The sequence below is a fragment of the Heptranchias perlo genome, chromosome 39 (assembly GCF_035084215.1).
Source record: "Heptranchias perlo isolate sHepPer1 chromosome 39, sHepPer1.hap1, whole genome shotgun sequence".
Lineage (NCBI taxonomy): Eukaryota > Metazoa > Chordata > Chondrichthyes > Hexanchiformes > Hexanchidae > Heptranchias > Heptranchias perlo.
Window position 1 is genome coordinate 5,334,051 of NC_090363.1, and position 25,372 is coordinate 5,359,422.

A 25,372-nucleotide genomic window follows, 5' to 3' on the forward strand; every position below is an offset into this window, starting at 1 on the left:
GGTGGGAGGAAGAGATCGCGGCTGAGGGGGGGGGGGGGGGGGTGGTGTTGGCCGAGCGTGGGGGGTGCTGAAGATTGCGTGGGGGAGGGCGCGGGGAAGAGATCGCTGGGGGGGGGGTCGGGTGATCGCGGGGAAGAGATCGCTGGGGGGGGGGGGCGGGGAAGAGATCGCTGGGGGGGGGGGGTCGGGTGATCGCGGGGAAGAGATCGCTGGGGGGGGGGGGATGGGTCAGGAGATGGCGGGGAGGGAGAGATCGCTGGGGGGGGAGAGATCGCTGGGGGGGGTGGGTCGGGAGATCGCGGGGAGGGAGAGATCGCTGTGGGGGGGTGGGTCGGGAGATGGCGGGGAGGGAGAGATCGCTGTGGGGGGGTGGGTCGGGAGATGGCGGGGAGGGAGAGATCGCTGGGGAGGGAGAGATCGCCGGGGGGGGGGAATCGGGCGATCGCGGGGAGGGAGAGATCGCTTTGGGGCGGGTCGGGAGATCGCGGGGAGGGAGAGATCGCTGGGGGGGGGGAATCGGGCGATCGCGGGGAGGGAGAGATCGCTTTGGGGCGGGTCGGGAGATCGCGGGGAGGGAGAGATCGCTGGGGGGGGGGGGGGTCGGGCGATGGCGGGGAGGAGGAGATCGCTGGGGGGGGGGGTCGGGTGACCGCGGGGAGGGAGAGATCGCTGGGTGGGGGATCGGGCGATCGCGGGGAGGGAGAGATCGCTGTGGGGGGGGTGGGTCGGGAGATCGCGGGGAGGGAGAGATCGCCAGTGGGGGGGTGGGTCGGGAGATCGCGGGGAGGGAGAGATCGCTGGGGGGGGAGAGATCGCTGGGGGGGGTGGGTCGGGAGATCGCGGGGAGGGAGAGATCGCTGTGGGGGGGTGGGTCGGGAGATCGCGGGGAGGGAGAGATCGCTGTGGGGGGGTGGGTCGGGAGATCGCGGGGAGGGAGAGATCGCCAGTGGGGGGGTGGGTCGGGAGATCGCGGGGAGGGAGAGATCGCTGGGGGGGTGGGTCGGGAGATCGCGGGGAGGGAGAGATCGCCAGTGGGGGGGTTGGTCGGGAGATCGCGGGGAGGGAGAGATCGATGGGGGGGGGGGCCGGGAGATCGCAGGGAGGGAGAGATCGCTGGGGAGGGTCGGGAGATCGCGGGGAGGGAGAGATCGCCGGGGTGGGGGGGTCAGGAGATGGCGGGAAGGGAGAGATCGCTGGGGGGTGCGGTTGGGCGATCGCGGGGAGGGAGAGATCGCTGGGGGGGGGTCGGGAGATTGCAGGGAGGGAGAGATCGCTGGGGAGGGAGAGATCGTTGTGGGGGGGTGTCAGGCGATCGCGACAGGTTTGCTTGAGGGGCCGGGGGGATGGAGGAGAAGCACTCCTGCCCCTCCTGGCCCACATGCAGTGCAGGAAAAGCACTTACCCACTGGTTTCACGAGCCCTGGTAAAACCAGAAGGGGGCATGTTCACAGTGGGTGGAGGGCGTGTTTCACATTTTTAACAATTTAACCCCCCCCTCCACCCTAACCCTCTCCCACCCATCTTGGGGCGGGGGGGGTTAAAACTCCCCCATAGAATCACACAGCACAGGAGGCCATTCGGCCCATCGTGCCTTTGTCGGCTGTTTGAAAGAACTATCCAATTTCTTTTTATTCGTTCATGGGATGTGGGCGTCGCTGGCGAGGCCGGCATTTATTGCCCATCCCTAATTGCCCTCGAGAAGGTGGTGGTGAGCCGCCTTCTTGAACCGCTGCAGTCCGTGTGGTGAAGGTTCTCCCACAGTGCTGTTAGGAAGGGAGTTCCAGGATTTTGACCCAGCAACGATGAAGGAACGGCGATATATTTCCAAGTCGGGATGGTGTGTGACTTGGAGGGGAACGTGCAGGTGGTGTTGTTCCCATGTGCCTGCTGCTCTTGTCCTTCTAGGTGGTAGAGGTCGCGGGTTTGGGAGGTGCTGTCGAAGAAGCCTTGGCGAGTTGCTGCAGTGCATCCTGTGGATGGTACACACTGCAGCCACAGTGCGCCGGTGGTGAAGAGAGTGAATGTTTAGGGTGGTGAATGGGGTGCCAATCAAGTGGGCTGTTTTGTCCTGGATGGTGTTGAGCTTCTTGAGTGTTGTTGGAGCTGCACTCATCAAGGCAAGTGGAGAGTATTCCATCACACTCCTGACTTGTGGCTTGTAGATGGTGGAAAGGCTTTGGGGAGTCAGGAGGTGAGTCACTTGCCACAGAATACCCAGCCTCTGACTTGCTCTTGTAGCCACAGTATTTATGTGGCTGGTTCAGTTAAGTTTCTGGTCAATGGTGACCCCCAGGATGTTGATGATGGGGGATTCGGCGATGGTAATGTCGTTGAATGTCAAGGGGAGGTGGTTAGACTCTCTCTTGTTGGACATGGTCATTGCCTGGCACTTGTCTGGCGTGAATGTTACTCGCCACTTATCAGCCCAAGCCTGGATGTTGTCCAGGTCTTGCTGCATACGGGCACAGACTGCTTCATTATCTGAGGGGTTGCGAATGCAACTGAACACTGTGCAATCATCAGCGAACATCCCCATTTCTGACCTTATGATGGAGGGAAGGTCATTGATGAAGCAGCTGAAGATGGTTGGGCCTAGGACACTGCCCTGAGGAACTCCTGCAGCAATGTCCTGGGGCTGAGATGATTGGCCTCCAACAACCACTACCATCTTCCTTTGTGCTAGGTATGATTCCAGCCACTGGAGAGTTTTCCCCGATTCCCATCGACTTCAGTTTTACTAGGGCTCCTTGGTGCCACACTCGGTCAAATGCTGTCTTGATGTTAGGGGCAGTCACTCTCACCTCACCTCTGGAATTCAGCTCTTTTGTCCATGTTTGGACCAAGGCTGTAATGAGGTCTGGAGCCGAGTGGTCCTGGCGGAACCCAAACTGAGCATCGGTGAGCAGGTTATTGGTGAGTAAGTGCCGCTTGATAGCACTGTCGATGACACCTTCCATCACTTTGCTGATGATTGAGAGTGGACTGATGGGGCGGTAATTGGCCGGATTGGATTTGTCCTGCTTTTTGTGGACAGGACAAACCTGGGCAATTTTCCACATTGTCAGGTAGATGCCAGTGTTGTAGCTGTACTGGAACAGTTTGGCTCGAGGCGCAGCTAGTTCTGGAGCACAAGTCTTCAGCACTACAGCCGGGATGCTGTCGGGGCCCATGGCCTTTGCTGTATTTGCTTTGTTGTTCACTCGGTCGCACTCCCCCTGCTCTTTCCTCAGAGCCCTGCAAATTTTTTCCTTTATTTCAAGTATTTATCCAATTCCCTTTTGAAAAATCTGACGTTAGAAACCTCAGTTTTTTGGGGTAAAGTTGCTTTAAGTAAAAACAGGCAAACGAGTGGACATCTGGGGCAATCCGAATGATGCAAACAGTCCAGCTCATACCCCAATATCCGCCACTGATACTTTCAATAAAGTTTCGCTACTTTCCAGGGTGCTCGGGAACGTATCTGCGCTGCCGGAGGCTGCAGTGATTCCCAGAACTTCCACCTCATTCCTGACACTTACGGCAGGAGTCACTGGGCAGCAATCGGGAGTGGGAACGCTGGCTAACTTTTAGGAAGCGCTCTCGCCTCTGAGTTAGAAGGTTGTGGGTTTAAGTCCCACTCCAGAGACTTGAGCCCACAATCTATGCTGACACTCCCAGTGCCAGTACTGAGAGAGCGCTGCACTGTCGGAGGTGCCGTCTTTTGGATGAGATGTTAAACCGAGGCCGCGTCTGCCCTCTCAGGTGGACGTAAAAGATCCCACAGCCACTATTTCGAAGAAGAGCAGGGGTAATCTTCCCAGCGTCCCGGTCAATATTTATCCCTCAACCAACATCACTAAGAAAGATTATCTGGTCATTATCACATTGCTGTTTGTGGGATCTTGCTGTGCACAAATTGGCTGCCACCTTTCCCTAAATTACAACAGTGACCACACTTCAAAAAGTACTTCATTGGCTGTATAAATGTAAGTTCTTTCCTTAACTCTGGGTCCAAATGGCTTAGTGATACACTGGCCTTTACTGAGACATTTGCGGGGTGGCGGGGATGGGGAGAGCTTCCATGGGTTTCCGAGCGTGCTGGGGATTTTCCTTTGAATCCCGGTGGACCAGTAACACCATCTGCCCATCTCTTCCCTCCCCCACCAAACTTTCCCTGACCTCAACTCTCCCCTCCTCAACAAACACGACGACAAAGTCACCCGAAATGAATGAAGAATCCACGCACTTGCGTTGAGTATCAAAATATATTAAGATATGGATTCTCCAACATCACATTGTGTTAAATATACATCTCGACCCACGTGTACAGTTACAAGTGTCAATTTACAGTCGTTTCACACAAGAAACTTTAAGAACAGAAAGCCCCTGAGAAGTCCCTTTCTCCTTCATTTTTTTTTCCTCCACTGATTCGCTCTCCTCCTCCCCTGAAGACGTTGGCTCCTTGTCTGGTGCTAAAGCGCCCAGTGCCCAGACGGTGAGTGTGGGCAGGGTATTGGGTCACGTCACAAGAGGGCCCGTCCCGCCCAAAAAACACCCGCGCCTTCCGCAGGATAGCGATCGTCATTCCCCCCACCCCCTCCTCGCCCCATTCCCCCCACCCCCTCCTCGCCCCCTTGCCTAGCCCAGGGCCACTGAGACCAATCGTAGCCACCTTACCAGTGCCCTGGCATCCAATGTGGCTCACTTGAGAGTTGTGCCATCCAAGTGTGGTACAGAGAGACAGGTGCACACACACACACCATCCGCTTCCATCCCTGATACCAACTAACACCTGCCATGATCAACCTCTGGATTGCAGTCGCGGCCAATCTTGCTCTCAGGCAACATCTGCAGGTCCAGCCTCCCCTGCAGGAGTCCCAGGACTGCCATCAGGAGAGGGAGGCCCCTCTGGCAGTTTCTCCCTCCACCCTAAACCAGGGGGCACTCAGGCCAATAGCAGTGACCCCTTCACTGCCATCCCGACTGAGACTCTCTCTCACTTCAACGAGGAATTGGGCCCAACAAGACCCTCCCCTTTACATAGAACAGAATCATAGCACAGGAGGAGGCCATTCGGCCCATCGTGCCTGTGCCGGCCCTTTGAAAGGGCTGTCCAATTAGTCCCACTCCCCATTAACCCTGCAATTTTTCCTTTTCAAGTATTTATCCAATTCCCTTTTGAAAGTTACTATTGAATCTGCTCCCACCGCCCTTTCGGGCAGCGCATTCCAGATCATCACAACTCGCTGCGTAAAAAATCATCTCGCCCTCTGCTTCTTTTGCCGATTATCTTAAATCTGTGTCCTTATCTATCGAGCTAAAACTAGAGAAAAACGACTTGATTTTTGACACAGTCGGGTCTCATCGGCCTGTGTCTTAACCGAAAGAAAAAAGCTCCATTCTCCCAACTGGTTAAACTCTCTCACAGATTATAAACCACCGCCCCACCCCCCTTCAAACCCCTCACCCATATTCTCACCATGTGCCCCCTCACTCCCTTCTCTCTCCAGGGATACAGCTAACCGTCTCTGAAACCCATCGAGACTGGCCACACCCTGGGATATTATTTCACCGATCTGACTGACGTCCTTTCTTACTCCTGACTGTTTTTTTTAAACCGGGCGTCCGAACCTCTTCCCCACAGCGAGTAATTTACCTCAATCAGTTTCGTTGTGAATTCCCTTCGCACTTTCTGACTGGCAGGAGAAAAATTCCCAATTGCGGGTCATTATCGATGGAACGATGGAACCCGCGGGAAGTGTCGTTAATTTCAGGGTTGAGATCGGACACCAGTGGGCGAGTGGGAATGTGGGAACAAACCACTGAGCAACCAGGGCGGGGGAGAGGAGGGAGTTCAGTCCCTGCCTACACTTACACAACGCTCTATCATTACAGAATTCACCTGCGGGTAGGTGCCACAATCCTGCTCATCGCTCCCCGTGGTTGTTTTGTTTTGAAATTTGACTCCGCCCACCTCCCAACGCCCCTCCCTCCCCCACCCCTCGAAGATACTGAATCACATAGGGGCATAATTACAAAGTGCTGGCTACCATCTATCACCTCACCCAAGTGTTGAGTGTTGGCTATTTGACTGTGTGGGGCATCGCGGCCCATCCTGTTTCTCCCCCCACCCCACCCCCGCAGCAGATGTACGAGCGCACTTTCCAGCAGGAGTCACGGGGCTGCGATGGGGGGGGGGGGGGGAGGGGGTGAGAGGGAGGACACCCCCCACCCCGAATGATTTCCCCCCCAACCCGGGGTGTGGTGGGGGTGGGCAGGAACTGAGGCCAATGGTAGTGGCCCCTTTAACCGCCATCCTGGCTGAGATTAGCTAACTCAGCACAGACCAGGGATTCAACCAATGGCATTGGGGGGTGGCCTTCCAGACCCTGCTCACACTCACCACCGAACGAGCATTACTTGCTTCTTGGCGCTGGGCTGGAGAATAGCCCCTGCAGTCCTGAAAGGGTTAACGCACGCTGCTGCCTGGAATGAACCACTGGCTTGTGTTGCGGATCCTCCCGACCCTCCCCCTCCCCTGCCCCCCACCCCCACCCCCCCACACACACACACAGAATAAGCCCTTCCGTTTAATCCCACGACCCCTGTGATCGTCCAGCGCTCCACAGGGGCCGCTGCCCGTCCTCAGTCCAATCACATTGCGCCATGCCCGCCACGCGCCCTCCGGTGCCGACTGAAGCTTCCCGCGGAGCGACGAGGGCACAGTCCGATCCCACGCGGGTGAGTTGCCTCAACGGCCCCCGATCACGACGGGCATGTAGTCACTCACGGACCACCTGCAAAGACAAGTCAGAGCGACGATGAAATCAGCACTGAACGATACATAGACAACAACAACTTGCCTTTAACGTAGTAAAAACATCAACAAGGCCCTTCACAGGAGCGATTATCAGACAGAATTTGGCCAAGTCACACAAGAAGATATCAGGTCAGGTGACCAAAAGCTTGGTCAAAGTCGTAGGTTTTAAGGAGCATCTTAAAGGAGGAGAGAGAGGTGGAGACGCTTAGGGCCTAGGCAGCTGAAGGCACGCCAATGGTGGAGCGATTAAAATTGGGGATGTACAAGAGGCCAGAATTGAAGAGATCTCGGAGGATGGCAGGGATGGAGGAAGTTACAGAGGTAGGGAGGGGCGAGGTCTTGGAGGGATTTGAGCACAAGGATGAGAATTTTAAAATCGAGGCGTTCCCGGACCGGGAGCCAATGTAGGTCAGCGAGCACAGGGGGCGACGGGTGAACGGGACTTGGTGCGAGTTAGGATACGGGGCAGCAGAGTTTTGGATGAGCTCAAGTTTATGGAGGGTGGAAGATGGGAGGCCGGCCAGGAGAGCATTGGAATAGTCCAGTCTGGAGGTAACAAAGGCACGGATGAGGGTTTCAGCGGCAGATGAACTGAGGGCAGGGGCGGATACACTTGATGTCACGGAGGTGGAAGCAGGCGGTCTTGGTGATGGAGCGGTCAGAAGCTCATCTCAGGGTCAAATGGGACGCCAAGGTTGCGAATACTCTGGTTCAGCCTCAGACAGTAGCCAGGGAGAGGGATGGAGTCGGTGGCGAGGGAACGGAGTTTGTGTTGGGGACCGAAGGCAATGTCTTTGATCTTCCCAATATTTATTTGGAGGACATCTCTGCTCATCCAATACTGGATGTCAGACAAGCAGCGTGACAAATCAGAAATAGTGGAGGGGTCGAGGGAGGTGGAGGTGAGGTAGAGCTGGGTGCCGTCAGTGTACATGTGGTCTCTGACGTTGTGTTTTTGGATGATGTGGCTGAGGGAGAAAGAGAGGAGACAGAGAACGAGGAGAGATAGTGAGAAGAGAGAGAGAGATAAAGAAAGAGGAAAGAGAGACAGAGAGAGAGGAGGGTGAGAGAGGAGAGAGAGAGGAGGGAGAGGAGAGAGAAGGAGAAAGAGGAGAGAATGGAGGGAGAGAGAGAGACAGAGAGAGAGGAGAGGGAGAGAGAAGAGAGAGAGGAGAGAGAGGAGAGAGAAGGAGAAAGAGGAGAGAATGGAGGGAGAGAGAGAGACAAAGAGAGAGGAGAGGGAGGAGGGAAAGAGGCAGAGAGAAGAGAGAGACAGAGAGAGAGGAGGAAGAGGAGGGAGGGAGAGAGATGGGAGAGAGAGGGGAGGAAGAGAGAGAGGAAAGAGAGAGGAGGGAGAGGAGCTAAAGGAGGGAGAGAGAGAGGTAGGAGAGAGAGGGGAGGAAGAGAGAGAGGAGAGAGAGAGGGAGAAAATGAAGGAACACTAGCACTGGAGGGGCAGGAGAACTGCAAGTTTGGAGCAGACAAGATGACTTTCTGCCCGACAATAACATTCGGGTCCAATAACTGACCACCGAGCCTGTCAGGAGGTTAACCAGGGGCCTGTTATTTTCTATGTGGATACGGCCGCCCTCAGACACATACAAAGAGAAGGCGCTCGGTGGAACCTCATACCTGTTACTGAGCTGCACTCCCCCAAACAATGTCGACCCATCACGCCCCACGAACAGCTGCAATCCACTCTCTAAAACATAGGAAAGGAAACACATTCAGTATTTGAGCTTAGGTTCAGATTTTCGATACTTTAGTCTTCAGTCTTCACTGCAACCCGCCACGTAACCCAGTCCCAGTAGCATAGCCCTCTCCCTACTGCACAACCCACTCCCAGTAGCATAGCCCCCCCCTCCCTGTTGCATAGCCCCAACCCCATCACATAACCCACTCCCAGTAGCATAGCCCACTCCCAGTAGCATAGCCCACTCCCAGTAGAATAGCCCACTCCCAGTAGAATAGCCCACTCCCAGTAGAATAGCCCACTCCCAGTAGCATAGCCCACTTCCCATCACATAACTCACTCCCAGTAGCATAGCCCACTTCCCATCACATAACCCACTCAAAGTAGCATAGCCCACTTCCCATCACATAACCCACTCCCAGTAGCATAGCCCCCCCACTCCCTGCTGCATAGCCCCAACCCCATCACATAACCCACTCCCAGTAGAATAGCCCACTCCCAGTAGCATAGACCACTTCCCATCACATAACCCACTCCCAGTAGCATAGCCCACTTCCCATCACATAACCCACTCAAAGTAGCATAGCCCACTTCCCATCACATAACCCACTCCCAGTAGCATAGCCCCCCCACTCCCTGCTGCATAGCCCCAACCCCATCACATAACCCACTATCTGTAGACTAGCCCCCTCCGCCCCAAGTAGCCCACTCCCCACAGCGAAACCAACCCACCCCCTGCTGTGTAACTCACTGCTCTGATAGACAACACAAACCTCTCCCACCCGTGTAATCCCCTGTATCACCCACCCGACTCTGAATAATAAGGGCCTGAAATTCCAGGGGGGGGGGCTGGGGGGAGTGTATCAGAGGTGCAGTCCAGACCAGCCTGCTCGTGTTTGAGGCGGGACCCAGCTCTGCCAGGTCTCCACCCATTTTGCTTTAAAACCATTGTCGGATTTTGCGAGAAGTGAGGTGGGACTTGGAGGGGGGAGAGGGGTGAGGCATCTCTCAGAAACCCCATCAGTTCCACTTACACTGCTACCCCTCCCACACAACACCGGGAACTTAGCGTTCCAGGGCCGGCGACCCGGATAGAGGTGGGGCCCACACTGTTGCCTGATGAGGTCAGCCATGGCTCAGTGGTCGCATTGTAAACCTGACATTGTTTTACAATCTTGCAGCCCCGAAATGTAGTGGCCCTGGGGGATTCCTGACGCCCCCACTCCTCGCGTGCCCCAGTAACACTGGAGTGGGCGTGGTGCCCCCATCGACCCCCACACCCCTCCCCCACACGTCGCCGCCCAGGGATTCGGCACAGGGTCAGGGTGGCACCGGGCTGCTGGCCGGAAGTTTCATCTCACCACCCCTCCAGCTGGCGGAGCGGGGGCGCGGGGTAATTCAGGCCCTAGGACTTCGCTGCGGGGCTGGGTCCCGATCACTGCCCTGCTCCCCTTACCCTCCGAGTTGCTGCAGTTTGTGAAGTCCTGGCTTTGCACGATTTTCTCCACAATGTCGTCCGCGTTCACCCTGGTGTCGTTAACCCGCGATGGGTGGCTCTCCACTGCCTGATTCTTCCGCCTGCAATGCGCCAGGATAGGTACGCGTAGATTATCAAACAGCATGACCTCGCCGAGTAGAATTATACAGATATTAAGCTAGAATAACTGGAGGGTTAAGTTAGAACGTACCAACATACAAAAACTGGCGGGCAGGACTAGACCAACTGGCCCATCAAGCCTTGGCCCAGTGGGTAGCCACTCTGGCCTCTGAGTCAGAAGGTCCTGGGTTCGAGTCCCCACTCCGGAGAATAGATCTCATAATCCAGCCCTGACACTCCCAGTGCCGGTACCGAGGGAGTGCTGCACTGTCGGAGGTGCCGTCTTTCGCATGCAACGTTAAACCGAGGCCCCGTCCGCCCTCTCGGGTGTTCGTAATAGATCCCACGGCCACTATTTCGAAGAAAAGTAGGGGAGTTCTCCCCCTGGTGTCCTGGGCCAATATTTATCCTTCAACCAACATCACTAAAACAGGTTATCTGGTCATTATCTCATTGCTGTTTGTGGGATCTTGCTGTGCGCAAATCGGCTGCCGCGTTTCCTACATTGCAACAGTGACTACACTTCAAAAGTATTACATTGGTTGTAAAGCGCTTTGGGACATCCTGAGGTCACGAAAGGCGCTATAGAAATGGGAGTTCTTTCTAACGTCAGGCCGGTGGGGCCCCCTTGAGACCTTCGTCCTTACCTTGAGAATCGATCGGAGGGTCTGAAGGGACGAGGGGGCTTCTCGGGGGTCAGGTCCTTGGCTCCGCCCTCGATGTCGGCCGCGCTGCTGGGCCCCGAGGACAGGCCGCTGCTACTAGATGACAATTTGCGCCTTCGGGTCGGCTCCGAGAGGCTGACGCAGCGCGAGTGCTCGGAGCTGTAACCTGGGGAGGGAGGGGCAAACGTAGAATTACAGGGAATTACATAGAATTTACAGCCCAGAAACTGGCCATTCGGCCCAACTGATCTATGCCGGCGTTTATGCTTCACATGAGCCTCCTCCCTCCCTACTTCATCTCACTCTGTCAGCATATCCTTCTATTCCTTTCTCCCTCATGTGTTTATCTAGCTTCCCCTTAGATGTATCTATTCAATTCGCCTCAACTACTCCTTGTGATAGCGAGTTCCACATTCTAACCAATCTCTGGGGAAGGAAGTTTCTCCTGAATTCCCTATTGGATTATATTTATGGCCCCTAGTTTGGTCTCCCCCCCAACAAGTGTAAACCTCTTCTCTATATCTACCTTATAAAACCCTTCCATTATCTTAAAGACCTCTATCAGGTCACCCCTCAGCCTCCTTTTTCCAGAGAGAAAGCTTGTTCAGTCTTTCCAGACAGTTGTGCCCATCTGTCGCTCGTCGTTCGAAGACAATTCGTTGCCTTTAACCCGCAGTCCGAGAATCCCGAGGGTCACTCACCGGAGACCTTGGAGTGCTGGCTGCCGAAGCTGGAGGTGGAGCCGCGGGTCCGTCTGCTGCAGCCCGTCTCCTCCGGGGTGGTGGCTGCGCTGTCTGAATCCTCGCAGACGCCTGGCAGGTCAGAGGAAGGAGGAGAGCGTAAAGAACAGGGAGCAACACTTGGCTCGCAACAACAACAAACAACAACAACAACAACCACCTGCATTTATATAGCGCCTTTAACATTGTAAAACGTCCCCAAGGCGCTTCACAGGAGCGATTATCAAACAAAATTTGACACCGAGCCACATAAGGAGATATTAGGACAGGTGACCAAAAGCTTGGTCAAAGAGGTAGGTTTTGAGGAGCATCTTAAAAGGAGGAGAGAGAGGCGGAGAGGTTTAGGGAGGGAATTTCAGAGTTTAGGGCCGAGGCAGCTGAAGGCACGGCCGCCCAATGGTGGAGCGATTAAAACCGGGGATGCGCAAGAGACCAGAATTGGAGGGGCGCAGAGATCTCGGTGGGTTGTAGGGCTGGAGGAGGTTACAGAGATAGGGAGGGGGCGAGGCCACGGAGGGATTTGAACACAAGGATAAGAATTTTAAAATTGAGGTATTCCCGGACCGGGAGCCGATGTAGGTCAGTGAGCGCAGGGGGTGATGGGTGAACGGGACTTGCTGCGAGTTAGGATACGGGCAGTCGGGGTTTGGATGAGCTTAAGTTCATGGAGGGTGGAAGAGCATTGGAATGGTCAAGTCTAGAAGTAACAAAGACATGGCTGAGGGTTTCAGCAGGGGTGGAGACAGGTGATGTTACGGAGGTGGAAGTAGGTAGTTTTGGTGATGGAGCAGATATGTGGTCAGAAGCTCATCTCAAAGTCAACTAGGACGCCAAGGTTGTGAACGGTCTGGTTCAGCCTCAGACAGTGGCCGGGGAGAGGGACGGAGTCGGTGGCCAGGGAACGGAGTTTGTGGTGGGGACCGAAGACAATGGCTTCGGTCTTCCCAATATTTAGTTGGAGGAAACTTCTGCTCATCCAATCGGACAAGCAGTGTGACAAATGAGAGGCAGTGGAGGGTTCGAGGGAGGCGGTGGTGAGGTAGGGCTGGGTGTCGTCGGTGTACATGTGGAACCTGACGTTGTATTCTCGGATGATGTCGCCGAGTGACAGCATGTAGATGAGAAATAGGAGGGGCCAAGGATAGATCCCTGGGGGACTCCAGAGGTAACGGTGCGGGAGTGGGAAGAGAAGCCATTGCAGGAGATTCTCTGGCTACGACTGGGTAGGTAAGAATGGAACCAGGTGAGGGGCAGTCCCACCCAGCTGGACGACAGAGGAGAGGCGTTGGAGGAGGCTGGTGTGGTCAATCGTGTCAAAGGCTGCAGGCAGGTGGAGAAGGATGAGGAGGGATAGTTTATCGTCATCAGAGTCACATGGGATGTCATTGTGACTTTGTTTAGGGCCGTTTCAGAACTGTGGCAGGGGCGGAAACCTGATTGGAGGGATTCAAACATGGAGTTGCGGGAAAGATGGACATGGATTTGGGAGGTAACAACACGTTCAAGGACTTTGGAGAGGAAAGGGAGGTTGGAGATGGGGTGGTAGCTTGCAAGGACAGAGGGGTCAAGGGTGGGTTTTTTGAGGAGGAGGGTGATGACAGCAGATTTGATGGGGAGGGTGACAGTACCTGAGGAGAGGGAACCTTTAACAATATCAGTTAACATGGGGGCCAGGAAGGGAAGTTGGGTGGTCAACAGTTTAGTGGGAATAGGGTCGAGGGAGTAGGAGGTGGGTCTTACGGTCAAGATGAGCTTGGAGAGGGCATGAGGGGAGATAGGAGAGAAACTAGAGAAAGGTATGAATTCAGGACTAGGGCAGTCTCTGAGTCAGAAGGTCATGGGTTCAAGTCCCCCTCCAGAGACTTGAGCACAAAATCCAGGCTGACACTCCCAGTGCAGTACTGAGGGAGTGCTGCACTGTCGGAGGAGCCGTCTTTCAGACGAGACATTAAACCCGAGGCCCCAACTGCCCTCTCAGGTGATTGCAGAAAGATCCCATAGCACTTTTTTCAAAGAAGAGGAGGGGAGTTCTCCCCGATGTCCTGGCCAATATTTATCCCTCAACCAACATCACTAAAAAGCAGATTATCTGGTCATTTAACGCATTGCTGTTTATGGGACCTTGCTGTGTGCAATCGTTCCCTACATTACAACAGTGACTACACTTCAGAAGTACTTCATTGGCTGTAAAGCGCTTTGGGACGTCCTGAGGTCGTGAAAGGTGCTATATAAATGCAAGTTCTTTTTTCTGACTGCACGTCCCAAAATGTGTTTTATTTATTCTCTTGAAGTGGGCAATCTTGACGTTTATTGTCCGTCCCGTGTTGGGTTGAGAAAGTGGTACTAGGCTTCCTTCTTGAACTGCTACAACCCGTGAGGTGATGCTGTTCCGATGCTGTGGCTGCTCTTGTCCCTCGCGGTGCTGGAGGTCACAGGGCCGGTTTAGGAGCTCGATGTCCCTTCCCCTCGTGTTGTTACATTAGATTTGTCCACATTAAGAGTCATTATTCACTCATTCGCCCACCTAACTCAGCTATCCAGGTTTCTTTGGAGTTACTTTACCTGTTGGCTATTGTTTGAACCTCTCTTCCCCCCCTTGCCCCCCATCACCCGCAGAACCAGACTCAGAACAAAGCCCCTTACTGCTCCATTTGGCCATCTTTCATTCCCCAAAAAAGTCATCATGTTTCTATATGGGATTACCGATTTATTGCCAAATGAGGGTCAGTTTTTATGTCCCCCGGGGTCTGGGTTGAGACGGTCCAAATTAAGTTCATGTGGGACGCCCAGTCCCAGAGGGGGAAAGGACAGTGTCTGACCCAGTGTACCACCCAGTCCCAGAGGGGGAAAGGACAGTGTCTGACCCACTGTACCGCCCAGTCCCAGAGGGGGAAAGGACAGTGTCTGACCCACTGTACCACCCAGTCCCAGAGGGGGAAAGGACAGTGTCTGACCCACTGTAGCGCCCAGTCCCAGAGGGGGAAAGGACAGTGTCTGACCCACTGTACCACCCAGTCCCAGAGGGGGAAAGGACAGTGTCTGACCCACTGTACCACCCAGTCCCAGAGGGGGAAAGGACAGTGTCTGACCCACTGTACCACCCAGTCCCAGAGGGGGAAAGGACAGTGTCTGACCCACTGTACCACCCAGTCCCAGAGGGGGAAAGGGCAGTGTCTGACCCACTGTACCGCCCAGTCCCAGAGAGGGAAAGGACAGTGTCTGACCCACTGCACCACCCAGTCCCAGAGGGGGAAAGGACAGTGTCTGACCCACTGCACCACCCAGTCCCAGAGGGGGAAAGGACAGTGTCTGACCCACTGTACCACCCAGTCCCAGAGGGGGAAAGGACAGTGTCTGACCCACTGTACCACCCAGTCCCAGAGGGGGAAAGGACAGTGTCTGACCCACTGCACCACCCAGTCCCAGAGGGGGAAAGGACAGTGTCTGACCCACTGCACCACCCAGTCCCAGAGGGGGAAAGGACAGTGTCTGACCCACTGTACCACCCAGTCCCAGAGGGGGAAAGGACAGTGTCTGACCCACTGCACCACCCAGTCCCAGAGGGGGAAAGCACAGCAGTTAACCACCTGTTAATGAAATCTCTTACCTGATCCCATGATCAGTGACCTACACTTGTGGAGCCGCAGAGAGGTGGGCCTGCGAGGGGCCAGACATTCACTTTCCTTCCCATCATCTCCTTTGCAGTCAGGTTCCAGCAAGTCCTCACTGCCTATGATGTTCAGGTTGGTGATGGACGGTGGCCTGGAGAGGACAAAGGGGGAGTGGGGGGGGGGGGGTGGTTGGAAAAAAATCAATAGTGTAGCTAGTCTATCATCAGTGTGAAAATAAGCTTCTGACACTAAAGGGGCTGACTTTCCAAAGTCCTTGCCATAAAACAATTGTAAACAATTTTACAACACCAAGTTATAGTCCAGCAATTTTATTTTAAATTCATTTAAATTAAATTCATTTAAAATAAAATACATTTAAAATAAAAATTTTATTTTATTTTTCCACACCGTTCACCTGAGGAAGGAGGTAGCCTCCGAAAGCTTGTGAATTTAAAATAAAATTGCTGGACTATAACTTGGTGTTGTAAAATTGTTTACAATTGTCAACCCCAGTCCATCTCCACATCATGGCCATAAAACAACTAACAGCAGTCTGCATGCAATACCCCACACTGTCAGTGTGTGGCGCTGTTGCCTGTGTTCATGATTTAACCAGAGCCAGACCACCACCTGCTGGCTGAAGCATTGGTATTACAAGGGATATAGCCAGTCAGAAGGTCGTGGGTTCAATTCCCACTCCAGACACTTTAGCACACAATCCAGGCTGGCACACTCCCAGTACGGTACTGTGGGAGCGCTGCACCGTCGGAGGTGCCGTCTTTCGGATGAGACGTTAAACCGAGGCCCCCCCGTCTGCCCTCTCGGGTGGATGTAAAAGATCCCACAGCCACTATTTCGAAGAAGAGCAGGGGGAGTTGTCCCTGGTGTCCTGGGCCAATGTTCATCCCTCAACCAACATCACTAAAAAACAGATTACCTGGTCATTTATCGCATTGATGTTTGTGGGATCTTGCTGTGTGCAAATTGGCTGCCGCGTTTCCTACACTAAAACACTTCAAAGGTACTTAATTGGCTGTAAAGTACTTTGGGACATCCTGAGGTTGTGAAAGGCGCTATATAAATGCATGTTCTTTCTTTCTTTGTCACTCTCCCCCCCGCCGCACCCTCCGCAGGAGATGGACAGTCACAGTGTCCTGCTACATTGGGTACAGTAGCATACTGGTTATGTTACTGGACTAGTAATCCAGAGGTCTGGACTAATAATCCAGAGTTCATGAGTTCACATCCCACCATAGCAGCTGGGGAATTTAAATTCAATTAAATTAAAAAATCTGGAATTAAAAAAAACTAATATCAGTAATGGCAGCTATGAAACTACTGGATTGTCGTAAAAACCCATCTGGTTCACTAATGTCCTTCAGGGAAGGAAACCTGCCGTCCTTACCCAGTCTGGCCTATATATGACTCCAGACCCACAGCAATTGTGGTCGATTATTAATCGCCCTCTGAAATGGCCGAGCAAGCCATCCAGTTGTCAAGAAGGTGGCTCACCCTTCTCAAAGGGGCAATTAAGGGATGGGCAATAAATGCCAGCCTTGCCAGCGACGCCCACATCTCATGAACGAATAAAAAAAAAAGTGGTTCAGATGGTTTACCTCGAGATTAACTGACCCGTACAGACCTGGTTCAACCTCGGCCTTGATCTCACCCACGGCAGTGGTAGGAGGCTCCTGAGGCTAGGGGTGGGAATATCAACCAGGGTTCCTGCTCTTTAGTGCTATCCAGTGACAGTGTGTGTGTTTCGGAATGTCAGCTGAGGACTGTATAAGTGGTGACTGTGAGGCCCTTCACAGTCAAATAGCCTGCTGGAATTCAGTAGGATCACACACACCATAGACTGGCACCTGTGGAACTACACCCCAGCAAGGAGTCAGTTCGCCAAGGAGTTAAGGGGTGATCTAATTGAGGCAGGGGTATTAAGGGTTATGGAACCAAGGTGGGTAGATGGGGGTTAAGATTAGGAGTGAGCCTTGATCTAATTGAGTCCCAGAAAAGGCTTGAGAGGCTGAATGGCCTACTCCTGTTCCTATGGAGGGAAGGTGATTAATTGGAAGAAAAGATCAGGAGTCAATGTGTCATCTGAGAGCGCTTTTCCTGTCATCTAATCCCTTATAATCTCTGACGCAGTCGGCAACTGAAATATTATCCTTCACAGTCAGGAGATATGAAACAACCTTTCGTGGGGCAGGGTGGGGGAGTACTGAGTCACCAGAGGAGGCGTTCCCCTTTTACTGGACGCAGTGAGAACACAGCGCTGGTATAGCTGGGCTGGCAACAGTGCCGATTATAAACTTTGCCCGATTCCCTGCATTCAGTTTTGATCCGATGGCCTACACTGTAGCTCCTGGTTATAAAGTGCACAGCTGGACAGGGGCTAAAAGGGCTAAATTACGAGGACTGGTTGCATAGACTCGGCTTGTATTCCCTCGAGTATAAAAGATTAAGGGCTGATCTAATTGAGGTGTTTAAGGTGATCAAAGGTTTTGATAGGGTAGATAGAGAGAAACTATTTCCTCTGGTGGGGGGAAGTCCAGAACAAGGGGGCATAACCTTAAAATTAGAGCTAGGCCGTTCAGGGGTGATGTCAGGAAGTGTTTCTTCACACAAAGGGGAGTGGGAATCTGGAACTCTCCCCCTCAAAAAGCTGGGGGTCAATTGAAAATTTCAAAACTGAGATTGATAGATTTTTGTTAGGCAAAGGGTATTAAAGGTTACGGAACCAAGGCGGGTAAATGGAGTTAAGATACAGATCGGTCATGATCTAATTGAATGGAGGAACAGGTTCGAGGGGCTGAATGGCCTCCTCCTGTTCCTATGGACATGGGGACTAAGACGAGCGTGGGCCATGAGAGCAGATGGGGGGGGGGGGGGAGGTGGTGGTGGGGCGGGAGACAAGGGGTGCAGGGGCTTGGGATGAGCGTGGAGCGTGCGGACAGAGAAGAGGGGGTTGGAATGAGCAGGGGCAGGCTTAATGGTGTAAAGTTCACTTGCACAGACATCATCAGCCAGCCTCCTCTTGTCGGAAAAGAACTCATAGAACACCGTCACCAAAACAAAGATAATGCAGCCGCAGGCCAGTACTCACGTCTTAAAGCAGGGGTCCCCCAACAACAACTGCATACTGATGGAGACCTGGGATATGTAGATAGGGAGAGCACAGAAAGCGAGAGAGAATAACAGGAAAAGGCAAAGGGAAAGAGAGAGAGAGAGAGAATGAAACAGGAGAAAGAGAGAAAGAAAAAGAAAAAAGGGAGGAAAGGGCAGAGAGATAGACAGAGAGAGAAACAGGAGAAAGGAGAAAGAAAAAATGAGAGGAAAGGGCGGAGAGATAGACAGAGAGAGAAACAGAAGAAAAGAGAAAGAGAGAAAGAAAGATAGAAGAAAGAGCAAAGAGATAGAAAGAGAGAGAGAAAGAAACAGGAAAAAGGAGAAAGGAAAAAAGAGAGGAAAGGGCAGAGAGATAGACAGATAGAGAGAAACAGGAAAAGAGAGAAAGAAAGAGAGAAGAAAGAGCAAAGAGATAGGAAGAGAGAGAGAAAGAAACATGAAAAAGGAGAGAGAAAGGAAAAAAGAGAGGAAAGGGCAGAGAGATAGACAGACAGAGAGAAACAGGAAAAAAGAGAAAGAGAGAAAGAAAGAGAGAAGAAAGAGCAAAGAGATAGAAAGAGAGAGAGAAAGAAACGGGAAAAAGGAGAGAGAAAGGAAAAAAGAGAGGAAAGGGCAGAGAGATAGACAGAGAGAAACAGGAAAAAAGAGAAAGAGAGAAGAAAGAGCAAAGAGATAGAAAGAGAGAGAGAAAGAAACGGGAAAAAGGAGAGAGAAAGGAAAAAAGAGAGGAAAGGGCAGAGAGATAGAAAGAGAGAGAGAAAGAAACAGGATAAAGGAGAACGAGAGAAGCAGAGATAGGCAGACAGCAACAGAGACAACAAGAGAAAGACACATAAAAACACACAAAGACAAAGAAACAGAGAACAGAAAGTGGGAGGTAGAGAGAAACAGGCAGTTTAACAAAGTGAATGAAGAACAGTCACAGAGTAACACAGAGTAACAGTTAAAAATACAGAGAACATGAGGGAGACAGAGAGAAAGAATAACAGGGAGACACAGTGGCAGAGAGAGGTATGGGGAGACAGCAAGACAGAAAACATGAGACAGAGATGGAGAAAGATAGAGAACAGTAGAGAGGGGAAGAGAAAGAGAAGAAAGAGAAAGTAAGAAAGGAAATAATTCATCAGTAATTTCATTGTTTGAACAAAATGAAAACAAATTTTACAGAAAATGCAGATTCAATGTTTCACAGTAAGTGTCTGCCCACATCCCATCCACCACCTGATCAAACTTCTGCCAAGCAGGCAGGGACTAAACTGGTTCCATTACTGTTCTCTATACAAGGGGGTCAGTGCGGTGCCCAACATATCCTGCGCTGGTGCAAGGGGGTTACAACAGAATCGATCACTGGAGGTGATCACTGTAGAGGGAGCTTTACTCTGTATCTAACCCTGTACCTGCCCTGGGAGTGTTTGATGGGACAGTGTAGAGGGAGCTTCACTCTGTATCTAACCCTGTACCTGTCCTGGGAGTGTTTGGGACAGTGTAGAGGGAGCTTTACTCTGTATCTAACCCGTGCTGTACCTGCCCTGGGAGTGTTTGATGGGACAATGTAGAGGGAGCTTTACTCTGTATCTAACCCGTGCTGTACCTGCCCTGGGAGTGTTTGATGGGACAATGTAGAGGGAGCTTTACTCTGTATCTAACCCGTGCTGTACCTGCCCTGGGAGTGTTTGATGGGACAATGTAGAGGGAGCTTTACTCTGTATCTAACCTGTGCTGTACCTGCCCTGGAAGTGTTTGATGGGACAGTGTAGAGGGAGCTTTACTCTGTATCTAACCCTGTACCTGCCCTGGGAGTGTTTGATGGGACAGTATAGAGGGAGCTTTACTCTGTATCTAACCCTGTACCTGCCCTGGGAGTGTTTGATGGGGCAGTGTAGAGGGAGCTTTACTCTGTATCTAACCCGTGCTGTACCTGCCCTGGGAGTGTTTGATGGGGCAGTGTAGAGGGAGCTTTACTCTGTATCTAACCCGTGTGTGACGATTGGCGATGGTGAACGAGAGGAGACGTCCCAATAGGACCCTTGACCTTGTACCATTTCCACCTCTCCACTACAGTGAGCGCTGGACACGATTCACGACCCTGTAATTATTTTGGCCGTGATTCCCACGCCCCTCGGAAAATCAGGATCTTTCCCGCTCCCCCTTCCCCCCGCATGTTTGACGCTCCCGAATGTTTGCTTCGGCCTTCCACCACCCTGCCCTCGTACCTTCAGGATGGAGTTGTCCTGCCGTGTGTTCTTGGTGTCGTAGCCCTCCAGCAGGCAGCACCGAACGGTGGAACCGGCACCGGCAAACTCCGCCAGGTTCAGGTCAACGTAGCCCAGCTACCGTCACAGCGGAGAGGAGAGAGGAGAGAGAAGGCTGGTTTAGACCTGGAGGAGATGTGCACGGTGCCAGCAAGTGACAGCGATCGAGGCAAGAGAAGAGCACAGTACTGCCCACCACCCCCACTTCCTCCCCCCACCGTACCCTCGCCTAATGTGCCCGACAACCGTGGCTCAGCGGGTAGCACTCCCGCCACTGAGTCAGAAGGTCGTGGGTTCAAGTCCCCACTCCAGAGACTTGAGCACATAATCCCGGCTGAGACTCCGTGTCCCAGTGCAGTACCGAGGGAGCGCTGCACAGTCGAAGGTGGATGTAAAAGATCCCATGGCACTATTTCAAAGAAGAGCAGGGGAGTTCTCCCTGGTGTCCTGGGCCAATATTTATCCCTCAAACCAACATCACTTAAAAAAAAAACAGATTATCTGGTCATTATCACATTGCTGCCCCGTTTCCTACATTACAACAGTGACTACACTTCAAAAAGTATTTCATTGCCTGTAAAGTGCTTTGGGACATCCTGAGATCGTGAAAGGTGCTACATAAATGCAAATATTTCTTTCTTTCTCCCCTCCCATAGCCCACAGCCCTTCCCCATTACATCCCCCCCGGCTCTCCTCCATCACATCCACAAGCTTCCCTCATTGTAGCCCAGAGCTCTCCCTCCATCATACACACTACTCTTCAGAAGGTCGCTGCTCCCATCCCTCTATCTGTTGCTGTCCCTCTCAGCACCCGCTGCCCTCCCCCTCTAGTACCCGCTGCCCTCCCCACTCAGCTCCCACTGCCCTCCCCCCTCAGCACTCACTGCCCTCCCCCTCTAGTACCCGCTGCCCTCCCCCCTCAGCACCCGCTGCCCTCCCCCCTCAGCACCCACTGCCCTCCCCTCTAGTACCCGCTGCCCTCCCCCCTCGGCACCCACTGCCCTCCCCTCTAGTACCCACTGCCCTCCCCCTCTAGTACCCGCTGCCCTCCCACCTCAGCACCTACTGCCCTCCCCTCTAGTACCCGCTGTCCTCCCCCCTCGGCACCCGCTGCCCTCCCCCCTCAGCACCCACTGCCCTCCCCTCTAGTACCCGCTGCCCTCCCCCCTCGGCACCCACTGCCCTCCCCTCTAGTACCCACTGCCCTCCCCCTCTAGTACCCGCTGCCCTCCCACCTCAGCACCTACTGCCCTCCCCTCTAGTACCCGCTGCCCTCCCCCCTCGGCACCCATTGCCCTCCCCTCTAGTACCCACTGCCCTCCCCCTCTAGTACCCGCTGCCCTCCCACCTCAGCACCTACTGCCCTCCCCTCTAGTACCCGCTGCCCTCCCACCTCAGCACCTACTGCCCTCCCCCTCTAGTACCCGCTGCCCTCCCCCCTCAGCACCTACTGCCCTCCCCCTCTAGTACCCGCTGCCCTCCCCCCTCAGCACCCACTGCCCTCCCCCCTCAGCACCCACTGCCCTCCCCTCTAGTACCCGCTGCCCTCCCCCCTCAGCACCCACTGCCCTCCCCTCTAGTTCCCGCTGCTCTATCTCTCTCTCTCTGATACCTACTTAAGTCCCTCTTATCAATGTGAGAGTGGATATCAGGAAAATAAAGCTGATGAGAATTTTGATCCGACCAAACCGCCTCTGAACAGGCAAACAGGACTCTGATTCTGCCACTGGGATAACACGCTCTCGCTCTCGCTCTCTCTCTGATTCTCTCCCTCTATTTCTGTTTCTCTCCCTCTATTTCTGTCTCTCTCTCATTCTCCGTTTCTCTCTCTCTCTGTCTTTCTCTGTCTTTCTCTCTCACTCTCTCTGCCGCTCTCTCTCTCTCTTTCTCTGTCTGTCTCTCTCTCTCTCTCTCTCTCTCCCTTGCGTGTCAGTCAGGCACTAGCCTTTGTTTGCTGAGCCATTACCTGTGCTGCGGAGGCTGATAGCAACCTGAATAAACACCTGCATTGTGTAGGACATCCTGGCACCGTGCCCAGGGCCCCAGGCCAGGATCTGACTAGACTCATCCGGCTGAAACCGGCTCAGTCATGGGAAATAAGGCCCTGCTTAGGTTTCTCAGCAGAGGTATTCAGTACCTGCTGGTGCCTGAAGTTACTAATTAAAAGACTGATTCGATCAAACTTGCTGTTGGGTTTTTTTCATATTTGTTATTACATCGTTAACTAGTCATTATTTTACTATAATACCCTGTTTGAGTTTCTTTTAAATATATTATTGAGAAACCAAGGTGAAGGCCCGGGGGCTGCTCGTACCTGACAACGCCAAGGTTGTAAAGAGTAAGAGGGACGACAGGGTAAGTCAGGGCGCAGTGGTTAGGTGACACCAAGCTTGGAATTTACAGCTTGTAGGAGGAGGGGAACCCCTGGGGATGGCAGAGAGAAGGAAGAGGGTGTACAACTGGAGAAAGAAGGTAGGCGGATTTGCATTTATATAGAGCCTTTCACGACCTCAGGATGTCCCAAAGCACTTTACAGCCAATGAAGTACTTTTTGAAGTGTAGTCACTGTTGTAATGTAGGAAACACGGCAGACAATTTGCGCACAGCAAGATCCCAGAAACATCAATGAGATAATGACCAGGTAACCTGTTTTAGTGATGTTGGTTGAGGGATAAATATTGTCCAGGACACAGGGGAGAACTCCCCTGCTCGTCTTCAAAATAGTGGCCATGGGATCTTTTACGTCCACATGAGAGGGCAGACGGGGCCTCGGTTTAATGTCTCATCTGAAAGAGGGAGCAACGAGAATATTCAGAGGGGCAATATCTGGAGTCGTACTGATCGGGTACAACGAGACGGGGGGAAGCATGGAGAACGCAAGGGAAGGAAAAGAATAGGAAGATGGAGAGAAATAAAGGGAGGGGGAAGGGGAGGGGGAGGGGAGACGAGGAGGAGAGGCAGGAGGAAAGTGAGGGGGTGAAGAGGGAGAGATAGGGAGAAGGGGAGATGGAGAGAGATATACATAGAGGACGAGAACAAAACTGAGCAAGGGTGAGAATGACAGAGAGAGGAAGAGGGGTGAAGATAAAGAGATAGACAGAGAAGGAGAGAGATAGAGAGGAAGAGGAAAAGGGGAATAGGGGAGAGAGTGTCTCAGACAGTCAGGTTTTTCTATCACCAGCAGGTTTTCACTTAAGTCTGTGCAGTGCGGATATGAGGAGCATGTCGCCAGTATCAGGAATAAGTCCCGCATCAATATTTTCCGAAGTGAACAACATTTTTGTATTAGGAACAGAAAAATGCCATTAAGTCAAACAAGCCCATCCCTCTTTCAAAGATTAACCACACCTCCCCATCATACCCCTCAGTCCCTCACCACACCTCCCCATCATATCCCTCAGTCCCTCACACCTCCCCATCATATCCCTCAGTCCCTCACACCTCCCCATCATACCCCTCAGTCCCTCACCACACCTCCCCATCATACCCCTCAGTCCCTCACCACACCTCCCCATCATATCCCTCAGTCCCTCACACCTCCCCATCATATCCCTCAGTCCCTCACACCTCCCCATCATACCCCTCAGTCCCTCACCACACCTCCCCATCATATCCCTCAGTCCCTCACACCTACCCACCATATCTCTCAGTCCCTCACCACACCTTCCCATCATACCCCTCAGTCCCTCACCACACCTCCCCATCATATCCCTCAGTCCCTCACGCCTCCCCATCATATCCCTCAGTCCCTCAACACGCCTCCCCATCATATCCCTCAGTCCCTCACCACACCTCCCCATCATATCCCTCAGTCCCTCACCACACCTCCCCATCATATCCCTCAGTCCCTCACGCCTCCCCATCATACCCCTCAGTCCCTCAACACGCCTCCCCATCATACCCCTCAGTCCCTCACCACACCTCCCCATCATATCCCTCAGTCCCTCACCACACCTCCCCATCATATCCCTCAGTCCCTCACCACACCTCCCCATCATATCCCTCAGTCCCTCACCACACCTCCCCATCATATCCCTCAGTCCCTCACCACACCTCCCCATCATATCCCTCAGTCCCTCACCACACCTCCCCACCATATCCCTCTTTCCTTCTCCCTCCAGCCATGAATTGCTTCTTGAACCCACTTCTGCTGTTTGCATCAATGCCAGTTCCCTTGTAACTGATTCTACCACTCCATTGCCAACATAAAAACATAGAAAAGCAAGAGTAGGCCATTCGGCCCTTCAGGCCTGCTCCGCCATTCAAAATGATCATGGCTGATCGTCTAACTCAGTACCCTGTTCCTGCTTTTTCCCCATATCCCTTGATCCCTTTAGCATTAAGAAATATATCTATCTCCTTCTTGAATACATCTAATGACTTGGCCTCCACTGCCTTCTGTGGTAGAGAATTCCACAGGTTCACCACCCTCTGAGTGAAGAAATTTCTCCTCATCTCAGTTCTAAATGGCATACCCCGTATCCTGAGACTGTGACCCCTGGTTCTGGACTCCCCAGCCATCGGGAACATCCTCCCTGCATCTAGTCTGTCTAGTCTGTTAGAATTTTATATGTTTCAATGAGATCACCTCTCATTCTTCTAAACTCTAGTGAATATAGGCCTAGTCGACCCAATCTCTCCTCATACGTCAGTCCTGCCATCCCAGGAATCAATCTGGTAAACCTTCGTTGCACTCCCTCCATGGCAAGGACATCCTTCCTCAGATAAGGAGACCAAAACTGCACACAATACTCCAGATGTGGTCTCACCAAGGCCCTGTATAACTGCAGTGAGACATCCCTGCTCCTGTACTCAAATCCTCTTGCAATGAAGGCCAACATACCATTCGCCTTCCTAACGATTTTCCTTCTCATTCCCCAACTTCC

The 25,372-nt window shown here is 53.0% G+C and overlaps 1 protein-coding gene across 1 annotated transcript in view; it reads right to left on the reverse strand.

Moving 5' to 3' along the window:
• Positions 1-6,543: 6,543 nt before the first annotated feature.
• LOC137305146 (early estrogen-induced gene 1 protein-like) overlaps positions 6,544-25,372 on the reverse strand; it is a 31,919-nt gene continuing 13,090 nt past the window's right edge. Inside the window, exons 5-12 of the mRNA XM_067973941.1 lie at positions 20,448-20,564; positions 18,212-18,258; positions 15,102-15,256; positions 11,456-11,566; positions 10,737-10,920; positions 9,949-10,070; positions 8,432-8,501; positions 6,544-6,776 (exon numbers count right to left, since the gene is read on the reverse strand). Coding sequence (XP_067830042.1) covers positions 6,731-6,776; positions 8,432-8,501; positions 9,949-10,070; positions 10,737-10,920; positions 11,456-11,566; positions 15,102-15,256; positions 18,212-18,258; positions 20,448-20,564 — 852 coding nt within the window. The 3' untranslated portion in view covers positions 6,544-6,730. The remainder of the gene's footprint in view (positions 6,777-8,431; positions 8,502-9,948; positions 10,071-10,736; positions 10,921-11,455; positions 11,567-15,101; positions 15,257-18,211; positions 18,259-20,447; positions 20,565-25,372) is intronic.